The sequence below is a fragment of the Aethalodelphis obliquidens genome, unplaced genomic scaffold (genome assembly GCF_003676395.1).
Source record: "Aethalodelphis obliquidens isolate GAN/ISIS:26980383/991018 unplaced genomic scaffold, ASM367639v1 scaffold9, whole genome shotgun sequence".
Taxonomy (NCBI): Eukaryota; Metazoa; Chordata; class Mammalia; order Artiodactyla; family Delphinidae; genus Aethalodelphis; species Aethalodelphis obliquidens.
In genome coordinates, this window is record NW_020837953.1 from 45,225,460 (window position 1) to 45,239,377 (window position 13,918).

Genomic DNA, 13,918 nt, shown 5'->3' on the forward strand with positions numbered 1-13,918 from the left:
ATGCAACATGAAAACGATAATATGGAAGTAAACGCCTCTATGTAAAAATATTGATTAAAAAAAAAGTGAATCTGGGCTTCCCTGGTGGCGCAGTGGTTGAGAGTCCGCCTGCCGATGCAGGGGACGCGGGTTCGTGCCCCGGTCAGAGAAGATCCCACATGCCATGGAGCGGCTGGTCCCGTGAGCCATGGCCGCTGAGCCTGCGCGTCCGAAGCCTGTGCTCCGCAATGGGAGAGGTCACAACAGTGAGAGGCCCGCGTAAAAAAAAATACACACACACACACACACACACACAAAAAGTGAATCTATTTGATGAAGTTTAATGAGTTATCCAAAGATTCAATATTGTGTATAAGTAGAAACTTGTTAAAAATTTCAAGAAATTCTCTTAATGACATGGCATTAGAGTCAGACACATATCAATATTTTTTCCATTAAAACCTGAACATCGGTCTTTGATGAGCTTTCATACGGTTTTCTATAAGCTTGGTTCTAACCAAACGCTCTCCAGACATATACCCACCTGTACAGAGAAAGTCAGTGACAAACGAGGACCAGCTACAGGATTTGTGGGGCCTGGGGCCTAATAAAAATGCAGGGCCTCTTTCTCAAATGTATTAAAAATTTCAAGACAGCAACAGCAGAGCATTCGACCAAGTGTGGGGCACTTCTCACTGCAGGTCACATGTCCGCGAAGCCAGCCCTGGTGACAAGTATAGACAGAGGTCTGACCAAAGACCCTGACCTAATGTGACCCTAGAAGAGTGCCTGGCAGATGACAGATGTGCATGATGATTTGTTTGGAAATCCGAGGAGTTCAGCTCCCAAAAAGACCCATAAAAGCAAAGGGCCATCTCATCTAGGCAGAAAATTTAACTAATTACCATGACACTATTACACATCTAGAATCTATGCCAAACACTGACAGGGAGCAAAGAAACAATGTGCACTGAATACACTTCACAAAGTTTAATTAGAAAGTTAATTAAGTCAAGGCCAGATATTCTCCATACTAGGACCCAAAAGAGACCTCTTTGCCCAGCCTGACTACTGTTTTCAAATGATGCTAAAGATACGGCAGCTGGTAAGCAGTTCGCACAGTGTCATCCCATTCAGAGATTCCCCTTCTCCAGCCCTGCAGGAGGGGACAGTCCCTTCAGAAGACAAAACACGTCATCTGACTTGAGCAGACTGAATCACCTCGTGTTTTGGGTTTTGGTCCTGATACGCAGCGTGTTTCTTCTGTCTGCACAGTTCCCTTCCTTTCAAACTTCCTCGCTCTTCCTTCACCCCCTTAGTACATGCAGGCCACCTGATCACTCCAGATTTTAGGAAAAAGGAAGAGGAGGTGTGCCAAGTGATAACACTGTGGCTTCACACAAAAGATGGCAGCTGGGGGAGAAGAGACTCTAGGAAGCTTAAGGGGCTGGGGGAGAGGATTCCAACCCAACCTTTCACACAAGCCTCAGCCTGTTTGCTACCTTAACAGGTAAGAGACCTCCTTTTATGCTCTCCGCATTGTTATGTGCGAAGGGCTCGGCAGGTGCTATATGAGCACCAACTAAAATTCTTACCATGTACAACTTAATCTTACTCTGGAAAAGAGAGCTAATTTGTCCCAGGAAGGGACACATGAGAGCTAATATGTCCCTACATGCTCTGCCAGGGCACTGCACTCAGCACTTTATGTATCACTGCAATTAATATGAAGAACAATGCCACGGATAGGTATGCAGACCCCCATTTTACAAGTGAGGAAACTGAGGCTCAGAAAGTACTTTGCCCGGGGTCATCCAACTGGTTGGTCCACCTAAAACCCAGGTACATCTGACTCTGAATTACAGCTCTGACAATAATGTTTCTTTCCAGTGCCTACCTTAACCTAACTAATGTAATTTTACGTAGTAACAGCAAAAACAAAACAAAAAATGATTGCAGCACAAGAACCGGGAGTCACGGAAAGATGCCTTGTAGTCAATTCGTGAACTCAGCCACTATTTACCGTGGGGCACCCTGTGTCAAGCCTCGTGCTAAGAGATGGATAAAAAACAGTGAAAACAAGAATAATCAGGGCTTATGCTGCAGTAGGAGATACGCCAAACAAATAGACAATTCCAACCAGTGTGATTAATATCAGGATAGGAGAAGCGATTTTAATGAAACACCTTTTCTGTTCTTCCTATTTCTCCTCAACTCCTCCTCCTCCAGCTTCTGCTCACTTACTGGTTTAGGAGCGTTTGGGGTTACACAGTTGGCTGTGCTCGATAATCACATGGCAAAACCTTTCAGACCCACAAACACCCACCAATATCAGAGATTTTTTCACCATCTCCAATGCTTCTTCAGTGCTTCTAAAAATTTTACAAGCAATTTCAAAGAGTGAATGTAACAGAGTTTGCCCAGAGTAAGAAATAACTGAAACATTTCCTCACCACAGATTTTTCTAAATGTCAAAAATTCTGATCATCTTTACAGACTAACTCAAATCCTCCCAGAGCCCTTCCCAGATTTCCCCAGTCAGGATTCACTGCTCCATCAACCGTACTCCTTTACTTAAATATCTATTTCAGCTCTTGAACTCTACTGGAGTTGGCTGTGTTCCTGTCTCCCCATTGCAGTACGAGCTCACTGAAGGTGAAGACCAGGTCTCACTCATATTTGAGACGGTATCTCCACACAGGTATTCCCCAATACCCAGCAGAGAGTAAACATCCCACATATATTTGCTGAAACTACACAAACAAAATTAATATTTTATCATATACCTATTTGCCACTCTTTCTTAAATGTTTTAAAGATTAACTGTAGTATGATTCAGTGTGCCCAGATTATGGTTCAAAATTTACACTTGGAACTCTTCAGGCCCCAAACACCCTGCTAGGAATAATATACAAATCTACCTCCACACCTTTACTTCCTACCTCGGGAAAGAGAGGAACAGAGTAAAGAGTAAATATTTATTGAATGAATAAAGGAACTAGTGATCATAATAGGAAATGGTAAAAGATAAAATTTAAAAGGATATGTTCTGGGACTTCCCTAGTGGCACAGTGGTTAAGAATCCGCCTGCCAATGCGGGGGACACAGGTTCAAGCCCCTGGTCCGGGAAGATCCCACATGCCGTGGAGCAACTAAGCCCGTGCGCCACAACTACTGAGCCTGCGCTCTAGAGCCTGTGAGACACAACTACTGAGCCCACACGCCTAAAGCCCGTGCTCCGCAACAAGAGAAGCCACTGCAATGAGAAGCCCGCGCACTGCAACGAAGAGTAGCCCCTGCTCGCCGCAACTAGAGAAAGCCCGCACGCAGCAACAAAGCCCCAATGCAGCCATAAATAAATAAATAAATAGATAAATAGATATGTTCGCCAAATATCTTCTTCCCACTTTTTAAACCCATGGCTTCACAGTGTATGGATGGCTCCCCAGTATACCCCTGGAGCTGATACCTCACTCTGAGCTATGTACTCTCCCATCCCGTTCTGTCTTACTCTGTCTTGAACCTATTCAGCAATGAAATTGGTCTTGTTAAGGTCACTAATGACCTCCACGTTGCCAAATCCCATCGTTGAGTCTTGGTCTTCCTTTAATTTACTTTACTGGCATTCAACAGAGCTGAACACTGCCCTCCGTCATGAAACACTTTCTTCTCCTGGACACCAGAACTCCAGGCTCTCTTGTCTTTCCTTCTTTCTCAGTGGCTATCCCTTGTCAGTTCTCTTCTGGGTCCTCTTTTTTTTTCTCTTTATTAATTAATTTATTTTTATTTAGTTTATTTTTGGCTGTGTTGGGTCTTTGTTGCTGTGCCCGGGCTTTCTCTAGTTATGGCGAGCAGGGGCTTCTCATCGGGGTGGCTTCTCTTGTTGCAGAGCACGGGCTCTAGGCACACAGGCTCAGTAGTTGTGGCTTGCGGGCTCTAGAGCACAGGCTCAGTAGTTGTGGCGCACAGGCTTAGCTGCTCCGCGGCATGTGGGATCTTCCCGGACCAGGGCTCGAACCCGTGTCCCCTGCATTGGCAAGTGGATTCTTAACCACTGCACCACCAGCGAAGCCATCTGGGTCCTCTCTCCTTCCCATCTCTAAATGCTGGAGAGGCTCAAGGCTCAGTCCTCTGACCTCCACTCTTCTATCTAGGCTCACTCCCTAGGTCATCTGTCCATTCTCATGATTTTAAATATACTGACAACGTCCTGATTGGTATCCCCAACCCCAGCCTTCTTCCTGAACTGCAAGCCCAACATACATCCAACAACCTACTTAACATCTCCAAGTGGACAAATAATAAACAATATAACAAGAATATGATCAAAACAGATAGCTTAATTTCTCCCTCTAATCTCCTCTTTCAGTGTTCCCCACCTCAGTACAGAACAACCCCATTTTTCAAACTGTGAAGGCTAAAACTCTTGGCATCACTGTGGTAGAGATAGCTAGTTGCTTCCTCCTCCTATACATTCAGCCACCCTTGCATTTGGTTATGGCCACGTGACTAAGTTCTGGCCAAGGAGATGTAAGCAATGATGTGTGACATCTCTGATCATGCCCTTGACAGACAGGAACATGTCCTCCCCTTTGGTCCCCGAGGACTGGAATGCAGATGTGCGTGTAGGCACTGGAGCAGCCATCTTGGACTACAAGCTAGATGCCTCATACAGAGGATAACACAGCACTGAACAGAACTGGCTCCCTAGTGATCATGGAATTATTAAACCGGCTCTCAACCACCTACCCAGATTTTTACTTAAAAGACATATAAGCTTCTATCTTATTTAAACCATTATTATTTTGGATCTCTCTGCTGCAGCAATCAAACCAATACCTTAACTAATATATAGAATTTGGAACCTGGAAGTAATCAACCTAAACAGAATATAAATACGTGGCAGTGTTTTAGGGCTCAGCATGGGCACAGATATTGCAGGATGGAAGGCTGGTAACCTTGTTAGGCCACAATAAAACGTTTGGTAAAACCTGTGACACCTCAGAAAATAGCCTGCATGCCTGCACGGCCTACAATTCTAGGGGAACTGGTTGAACAATTCGGAATTTGGGTGCCTATTGGCTTCTTGCCACTTTAAGCAAGAAGTTCCGCAAGAATGAGACAGACTCAAGCTGCAGTTTGCCGATTTGCCTGCAGAGATAAAAGGGAAAACAGGTCTGCCTAAGGCACGTCCACAGTCTAGTCTAAGTTTGCTCAGAGTCTGGTAATTTGGGGATCAAGTAGGGTTGAAAAAGCCAACTCCTTCAGGCTCCTGAAAGAAACAAGCTGGAGACACTGTTCAGCCCCAGGAAGGGGATATTCTCCAATGACCTGGCCCCAAAGGACTGATTCAGGAACTCCCACCACTGCCAAGGCAGGGAGACCCCCTACCACAGCCTGGCAGGAGCTGACAATGGCTGTGGACCAGTGAGGGATCTGTACTCCCCATTCTTCCCTTTTCGAAATGGTAGTTATTTCCATGATTCTATCCTACTCCACCACAGCACATGGTGGGGCGGGGGCGCGGGGAGGGAACAGCAGCTGATAACCTGCATTTTAATCTAAAGGTTCCTGGATGGTATATCACCCAGAGATTCTGGACTCAACTGAAGGTTGCCTCTTTAGGAAAGCAGAGCGTGTGTTTTAGGTTTTGGAAGAAGGGTTTGAACAGAACAGCCTTGACTGTACTCCCCTTCTAACGTGAGAGAGCTTTTAGATGAGCATACAGCTACCCAGTAAGAACTGCAGTTCTCAGCTTCCCAGCGAGGAGCCGTGGCCACGTGACTTAGGTTCTAGCCAATGGGAGGTGAGCAGAAGTGAGTGATCTGTGCAACTTCCAAGCTGTGCCATTAACGAGGAGCATGACTTCTCCTTCCCCTCTCCTCTCGTCCCTCTGGCTACAGTGCAGACAGACGTGGACCAAAAGATGGATGCCATACGTTAGGAGAGTTGGTACAACAGGACAGAAGGCGCCTGGGCCCCTAATGAGCACGGAGCTGCCACAGCAGCCCCAGCCTCCTACCCAGACTTCTATTTAGAGAGAAATAAACATCTATCTGGCTTAAGCAGCTGCTATTTCGTGTCGTGCTATTTCAACTGTTACAACGGTCCACTCGATGACATCCCAGCTCAGATGGCCATTCTTGACTCCACTCCACATCCATCCCATCACCCAATCCTATTGGCTCTACCCACAAAATATCTGACCATCCTCTATCTGAACTTTTCTCACCTTCTCCACTACAAACCCTGGTCCTGGGACTCCTGCACTGGCCTCCTAACCTTTCTCTCCATTTTCACTCTTTCCCCCTTTATCTATTCTCTTCACAGCAGCCACAGTGATTCTTTTAAAACATAAATCAGGGACTTCCCTGGTGGTCCAGTGGTTAAGACTCCACACTCCCAATGCAGGGGGCCCGGGTTCGATCCCTGGTCAGGAAACTAGATCCCACATGCCACAACTAAGACCCGGCGCAGCCAAATAAACTAATTAATTAATAAATTTAAAAAAACATAATTCAGAATGTAAGCCCCATGCAGGCAAGGATTTCTGCCTGTATTGTTCATTCATATATCCTCATGATCTAAAACAAAGCTGGGCATATACCATATGTCATCAAATACAAAATGTCACTGACTGTAAACTGCACCGTTGTTTTTTGCACCACCAAGACAAAAAACTACTGTCCATTAAACCACAACAAAATACCTTAACAACAGACCAGGCCAGAGTAGTAATCAGTTACACCAGCCTCTCATTGCTTTGAAATTTCTTTCTGAGAAGGTGGAGTGTCTCTGACCTTCAATTGCATTGCCTGGGTGTAAAAGGCAGTCCTTCTAACTGTATGTTCAATTACAAAATGTGACACAGCTTCAGAGACTTGTGGATTTCTGCCTTTCTACGGCTCCCTAATGCACTTGGTTGCTGCTTTGCAATAAAATATGAAATTGTGGTCATTCTTTCACCAACATTTTCTTTGTTTCCTTTACTAATATCAAATTGAGACCCCACTGCTATTTCCATTTCTCTCTGCATACAAAGTAACATATGCTTTCACTGCTAATCAAAGTGTAATTTGGGGGGAGGCATTTAAAATAGCAACTATATTTATCATGCACAGCATTTAATTGAAGGTACAACAACATGAACAGGTATAACCAGGTTTACACATAAACAGGAAATGACAACTTTCACAACTACCACGTGGCCAACCGTGATTACACCAAGAAGCATCCCAATTTCAAAGATGTGAAAATGTGAAGTAAAAAAAAAAAAGGGTGGGGCACCTCAGAATTGATTGAAAGTCACCTCCTAAAATTGCACACACTCCTCGCATTGCTCTCCATCCCTTTATAGCCTATTTTATTTTTCTCCGTGGCACTGTCACCAAATGACATCTTATGTGTATGTATTTGTTTATCACGTCTCCTCCCATTAGAAAGGAGCTCCATGCAAGCAAGGCTCACGTGGTGTCTGACATGCAGCAAGTAAACAGCAAGTATCACTGAATGAGCTGCTCCAGAAGCTCTCTCCACCTGGACACACCACAAGTACCTTCTGAGAAAATGCATTCTGTGCCAAGCACAGGCCTGAAGACCCAAGGACCCGTTGTCAGAAGTCTTCCTGTCTTTTTCCCCTAAAAGAGTAGAGGGCAATTTGATAAGCTCCACTCTTAGCAATAACGAGGGCTTCCACTTCCCATCTCAAGAGGGACAATAAAAATGCCGTAACCATTACATCTGGCTGAGATTATTCCTATTTTGGAGGCAGTTTAGCAAAGGGATTAAGAACTCTGGGATCAGACTCTGGATTAGAATCCAGGTTCTACCACTTCCTCGTTGTCCACCTTTTGGCAAGTTAATTTCTATCAGCCTCAACTTTTAAATCTGTAAAACGGGGCTATTAATACCAACCTTGCTGAGCAAGTTAAGTGCTTAGCACATATTAAGAGCTTCATAAATATCAACTATTATCATTACCATTCTCTGTTTCTTGGCTAAAATGAACAAAAAGGAGTGGAGAAGGGGCCTGGGAGGCAACATCCCACTCTCCTTCCAGGCTTGAGGAAGGAGAATCCTGGTTATCAAGTGCGTGTTAGCAATGATCTACTGGAAAAAAAGTGAGCTTAGGTCCTGAGGCCTGTTACAAAGAAAGAAAAGGTCAGAGATGGAGATGTTAAGAGCAGAAAGGCCAGGGCTGGCGCCTCTATGTCAGCTCATCTCTCAGTGGTCCAACGGAACAAATCTGCTTTCTCCAAAATCTGCTCCTTGTCTGGAATTCCTTCTCTCTCCTCCAATGAAACCAAGGAGTCATCTTTTTCTTTCTTCCCCTGCGTCCACCTCTTCCACATCAAACTTATCATCAGAAGTGGGTTAACTTAGATCCTCAATATTTCTGATGTCTGCTCTCCTCCTTTCCCACTGCCAAGGCCTTGCCTGAGACTCCACTGCCTTGGTTCCCATAGCAACAGCAGCCACCTTCTTCCTATCCACCTTTGACACCCTTGCCAGTTATCTTTCGAATCCCTTAAAATCCCTCAAAGGCTTCTGATAGTCTTACTGAGAAAGTTCAAACTCCTAAGCATTTCTGAAAACCCTCGGAGACCTGGTGCCTGTCTGCCTGCGGCCACTCCCCCAGACAAATCCTGTCTCCAGTCCCACTACTTCTTGTGGTTTCCTGAGCTCCCCAGTTTCACAGCCGGTTTCAAGAGCCCTTCGCATAAGCATCGCTTTTTCTTGAAAGTTTTCGCTAAGACGCTAAGCCAACAGGGCTCCCTTCTTGTTTTTCTTACTGTCTTGTGCATAGGTCCACAACAGCTCTTAGCACCCTGTCTGTATTGTAATTGCTGGACTCCTAGCTATCTCTATCTCTACCCATCCCCTAACCCCAGTTAAATAATTTCTTTAAGAAAAAGACTGTGTTTCTCCTAACCTACCTAACACATTGCTGGAAATGCACAGCATCTTTTGTTTTTAACATCTTTATTGGAGTTTAATTGCTCTACAATGGTGTGTTAGTTTCTGCTTTATAACAAAGTGAATCAGCTATACATATACATACATCCCCATATCTCCTCTTTCTTGCGTCTCCCTCCCACCCTCCCTATCCCACCCCTCTAGGTGGTCACAAAGCAACAGCATCTTTTTTTTTTTTTAATTTTAATTTTAATTTTTTTGCGGTACGCGAGCCTCTCACTGTTGTGGCCTCTCCCGTTGCGGAGCACAGGCTCCGGACGCGCAGGCTCAGCGGCCATGGCTCACGGGCCCAGCCGCTCCGCGGCATGTGGGATCTTCCCGGACCTGGGCACGAACCCATGTCCCCTGCATCGGCAGGCGGACTCTCAACCACTGCGCCACCAGGGAAGCCCCAACAGCATCTTTTTAAAAAATGTTTGCTGAGTGAATGATTTTGGAGGGGTGTGAGGAGAGTCAGCACCAAAAAGACTAGAAACTTGATCACATCATGAATGAATTCATAAAAAACAACACTTTTACAGAAAAACTATGCAGATCAACCATGTTAGTAGGATATTTATATAGAAGCTGTGGTGAATTTATTGGCAGTTGTTGGGCAGTAAAATACAGTAAAAAGAGCTTTTAGATCAGGAACCCTGGGTTTGAATTCCAATTCTGTCACTTCTAAGCCAGGGCACTATGGACTTAACCTAATTCTCAGATGCTTCACCTATAAAACAAGGAAAATTTAAGGAACTGCTGGACTGCACTGTTTTATCAAATGAGACAATGGTTGTAAAATGCCTGGCACAGAGCAGGTTTCTAAGACTGCTAATAAATGTTGGTCCCTTTCCACTGAAAAAACACTGCTAAAATGTCCAAGGTCATATATTCTGCATTTGGGAAGGAAGACAACTTCTAAAACCTTGACCACACCCTGAATCCCAGCCAGCCCTCTTGAAGATAAACTAGGTCATACAGATTTTAAAAAAAAAAAAAAAAAAAGAAAGAAAATCATTTCAATGAAAACACATCATCACCATAGTTGAAAACCAGTTTAAAATACCTGCCCTACTCAGAGCATCATTTTGGTATAAAAAACAAACAAACAAAAAAAAACAAAAAAACACATGAGCAGGGTACAGAATGAATGTAATGTAAATAATGACGCCTTGAAATGCAGGCTCCTGAAGAGAATAAACTTAGTCATGGATCTGCTCTATACAGCAAAGGGCTCATTGTAATGTGCTATATAAACAGCACTGAAGTTAAAGAAATACTCTACTGAGAAAGCACAAGAGAAGAAAAGTACAAGAATTCAAGGTGATCTATAAGAGGGACCAAAAAGTACCCATAATGTAAAATCTTCTAAAGCTACTACCCTGGTTATAGCAGGCTCTATTTGTCATGGACTACATTCTCATATATTTTCATTTTGCTAAAATATGACACTCTGTCATACCTAATTTCCTAATTTAGATTGAAAGATCAATGTCTTGATTGTTTACACCCTGAGATACATGTTTGAGTTTTCAATAATATAAATGTATTATTTTCTAACCAAATAAATGTCAACTACCGTATCTGTGACACAAGTTTCCACCCATAGAGTAACAATAAGGCAAAAGTTCTGGAAATGTCTCTGTTGAGAACTGTTCACCTAATCCCAGAATTACAGGAAATGGATTAAAAAAAACTTAAGCTTCTTCCCCATAAAATATTTGTTTTAGATTATGCTGAGAGTAAAATTACCAGTTATTGAACTGTCCCTTTGTGTTCAGGCCAACTAATTTGTTGAACATAATTTTATATTGATCTTATATTAGTGAATTTAATTTTTCACATTTATTTTAATATTTTGTTGACCTTGAAAAATGTCTATCTCCTCCACAATGATTATATTTGTTCCATATATGGTAAAAAAAAAAAAAGTTAATACCTTCCTCAAGGACTGGATAAAGTGAAGAGCTACAGTTCAGATTATACAGTTCTTTAACTGGTCTGTATGCTTTAATGGTTTTCTTAGTGAAAACTCAAGTATGTAAAAACTTCTAAACCAGGAACAATTTAAAGAATGTCAAGAAAAAAAGTAATTTCTGGAGGTAAAAAACTCACTAAAAAACTATCTGCTTTAAGAGAAATGATCCACTAGCATTAATGTTAAAGAAAAAAGGGGGTGCACTTTAAAAAAACTACACAAAACAAAGTGCCTCTAAGAGGATCTCTTGATAGTTCCTACCTGAATCAAAGAAATTGTTCAATATTCTTCTAATTTAAGATTACACTATTGATGTATTTAGAAAACAAAATCAGTAACAAAGAATGGGCAATCCTGACTTTCCAAAAAGCCAGGTATCAAAACCAACAAAATTATTTGCTTCCTTTTCTATGTGACCCTTAACCCACCACTTGCCTGCCTCATCTCTGGAGAATTTTAGTCCCTAGGTAAATATACTGACTGCTCTGCAGCTAAAACTGCATGGAAGCATGGAAGTTTTACAGTACAACCAACCTGATGGATGACTACTTTCATAATACTGTAGAGAAGTTTTACATGAACTGTGGAAGAAATGGTAGGTGGAAGAGAATGAGGCCAGCAGGGGTCCTGAAAGGGAAGCTCCCTATTTGTAAAAAAAAAAGAAGGGAAAAGTCAACAGAGTCACAGGAAAATCCTGGTACCCTAAATGCCACTTTTCTTATTATTATTAAATAATCTTGAAAGCATCAAGAAGGGGATCTGTAAGACTCCTTTCAGAAATGATAATAGGGGGAATTTTCAAAGTCATTTGCTTCCATTTGCTTCCTGTTCAGTGTCTGTTACAGCAAAACACAAATTTGAAAGGGGCAAAAACTAGAAAAAGGCATAATGAAAGAGGAGTATACCAGAAGCCATTAGTGGTCTGTTAAATTGCTAGAATTTAACTGTAATTCACGAAGCTATTGAGAAGATGCATATTTTGTTAAATATCAAAGAATCTGTCTGTAGACCACCCCCAAACACATATGTAATGTTTAATTAACTTATACAGTGAAATGCCACACATACTTGGGATTTCAAATCCTTTAAAAACATACACCTATACATTATGATTCCTCCCAAAATTATTCTTTAGATCTCTGCAGTAAGGCGCGCGCGCGCACACGCACATGCGCGAGCGCGCGCGTATACACACACACACACACACACACACACACACACACACACACACACACACACACACACACACACACACACACACACCTTGATGTAAATCTAGCCCTTTTTGCTTAAATACCCTGAAGAAAAGAATGAAAGCCTCAGTATGCTCTCCTCTTCTTTAGACCCTAAAAGAAGACTCGAAAAGAGGCAAATGGAGTTCAGGATGGAAAAAGAAGGCAAAGGAATACAAGAGAATACAACCGGAGACCCTCTCAGGAACTCATTTAATTCTTAGAAAATGTCATCTCCATTCCTGCCCAAAGGCCAGGCACCACTGGCGCAATATCAACCCTATCCAAAGCGCCAAAGAGTTGCCAACTAATCTCCCAAGGTGTCCCCCAACCTCCTCACCTCATCAGCGCTCAGCTCCTCCATCGCTTTCCTCTTAATGGTGAAAGGCGTTAAGGAGAGATCTTCTGTTCTTTGAGACCAGGGCGGGAGGAGAGTGGAAGGTGTCTATCGGGCTGTCTGGTCCCCCGAATGGGGGAGGTTTCAGAACTGCATAGTCAGAGGTTAAAAAATAAGAACACGAGAGGCAGTGAAATGCCTTGGCGTCGGTCACTCCAATTGCCCCAGAGACTCCTACAGCTGCTTACGCCACGAGCAGCCTCCTTTGACCGCCACTGCTGCTGCTACAGGGTTACCGTAAGGCGCCACTTTTTACCCTCTGCTTCCCAGGTTACCCAGACTAGGGAGCTCGGTCTCCAGCTCTCCTCGTGCCCGGAGCCTACTGTGTCTTCGTGGTGGTGGCGCGGCAGCTGCGCTTCCTCCAGCAGATCGTGCTCTCCTTCCAACCCTTTCCCCCTGGCGGGAAGTGTTCAACTGCAGAGTGGGTGCCCCGAGGCAAGGCGACCCCAGAGCCGCCCAGGCAGAGCCCAGCACTGAGGAGAGAAGCTCCTCCCCTCCCAAAGCAGGCCGGCCACGCCCCGCCTCCACGCCGGAGCCTGGGCAAGGGGGAGGGGGAGGACCGAACTCGCGATGTTCTGGCTGGAAGAGTAAATCCTCCTACCCCTCCACCCCTACTCTTACCCCCTCGCCCCACCAAGTATTATTCATCAAAACAACAGGGCGGCCATCTTTGAAAGGGATCACGTGACCCCGTCAGACAGGCGGGGTTTCTGGCCCCAGGACGAGGCAGCCAATGGGCCGCGGGCGTCACGCGGCCGATTTCCTCTCTCCTGAGTCTCCTCCCGCCTCCGCCCCACCCTCTCCCCGGCAGCCGCGCGGGGCGGGGGGAGGGGCGAGCGGAGCCGCCGGCGGACCGGCCGAGCGCGGGGGGCGGGGCGAAGAGTTGCCATGGCGACGGCACGGGAGCGGTGCGCGGGCCCGGCCCAGGTAGGTTCCCGGGAGGGCCACGTGGGCGGGCGATGGCGGAGGCCGCGGGGCACGGGGCCTGCAGACAACGGGAAGATTGGCCAGAAGGGGACTCCCGCCCGCGACCCGGGCCCACAGCGCCTCCGTTGTTCCCAGGCTTTTCTCTTTAGCGGCTCACAAACGCCTCTCGACTGTCCACGATGCCGCCCAAACGAACTAAAAGAAACGGAAAACGTCTCCTTTCTGCGATGAGCGTTCTCTACCAGCCTGACCGCTCACATTCTGCAAAACCTTTCTACGTAGACTCTTCCTCCTCCGCAAGGAAAGCCCATTTGGAAGAAAACTTTAACACAAGCAGAACTTCATTTCATTTCACTTTGTTCTTTTAGAGAGATAATTTCTGATTTTTTTTTTTAAGTGTGTTCCAAATTTGAAAGTATAAATGGGTTTGAGACCCAGAAAACTTTGAAG

At 44.7% G+C, this 13,918-nt stretch overlaps 1 protein-coding gene across 2 annotated transcripts in view; it reads right to left on the reverse strand.

The window, feature by feature from the left end:
* UBE4B (ubiquitination factor E4B) overlaps positions 1 to 13,193 on the reverse strand; it is a 111,562-nt gene extending 98,369 nt beyond the window's left edge. Inside the window, exon 1 of one of the 2 annotated variants that reach the window (XM_027110246.1) lies at positions 12,485 to 13,193. In XM_027110246.1, the coding sequence (XP_026966047.1) occupies positions 12,485 to 12,508 (24 nt within the window). In that variant the 5' untranslated portion in view covers positions 12,509 to 13,193. The remainder of the gene's footprint in view (positions 1 to 12,484) is intronic. The other variant, XM_027110248.1, reaches the window with a different exon arrangement.
* Between the last annotated feature and the right edge of the window lie 725 nt (positions 13,194 to 13,918).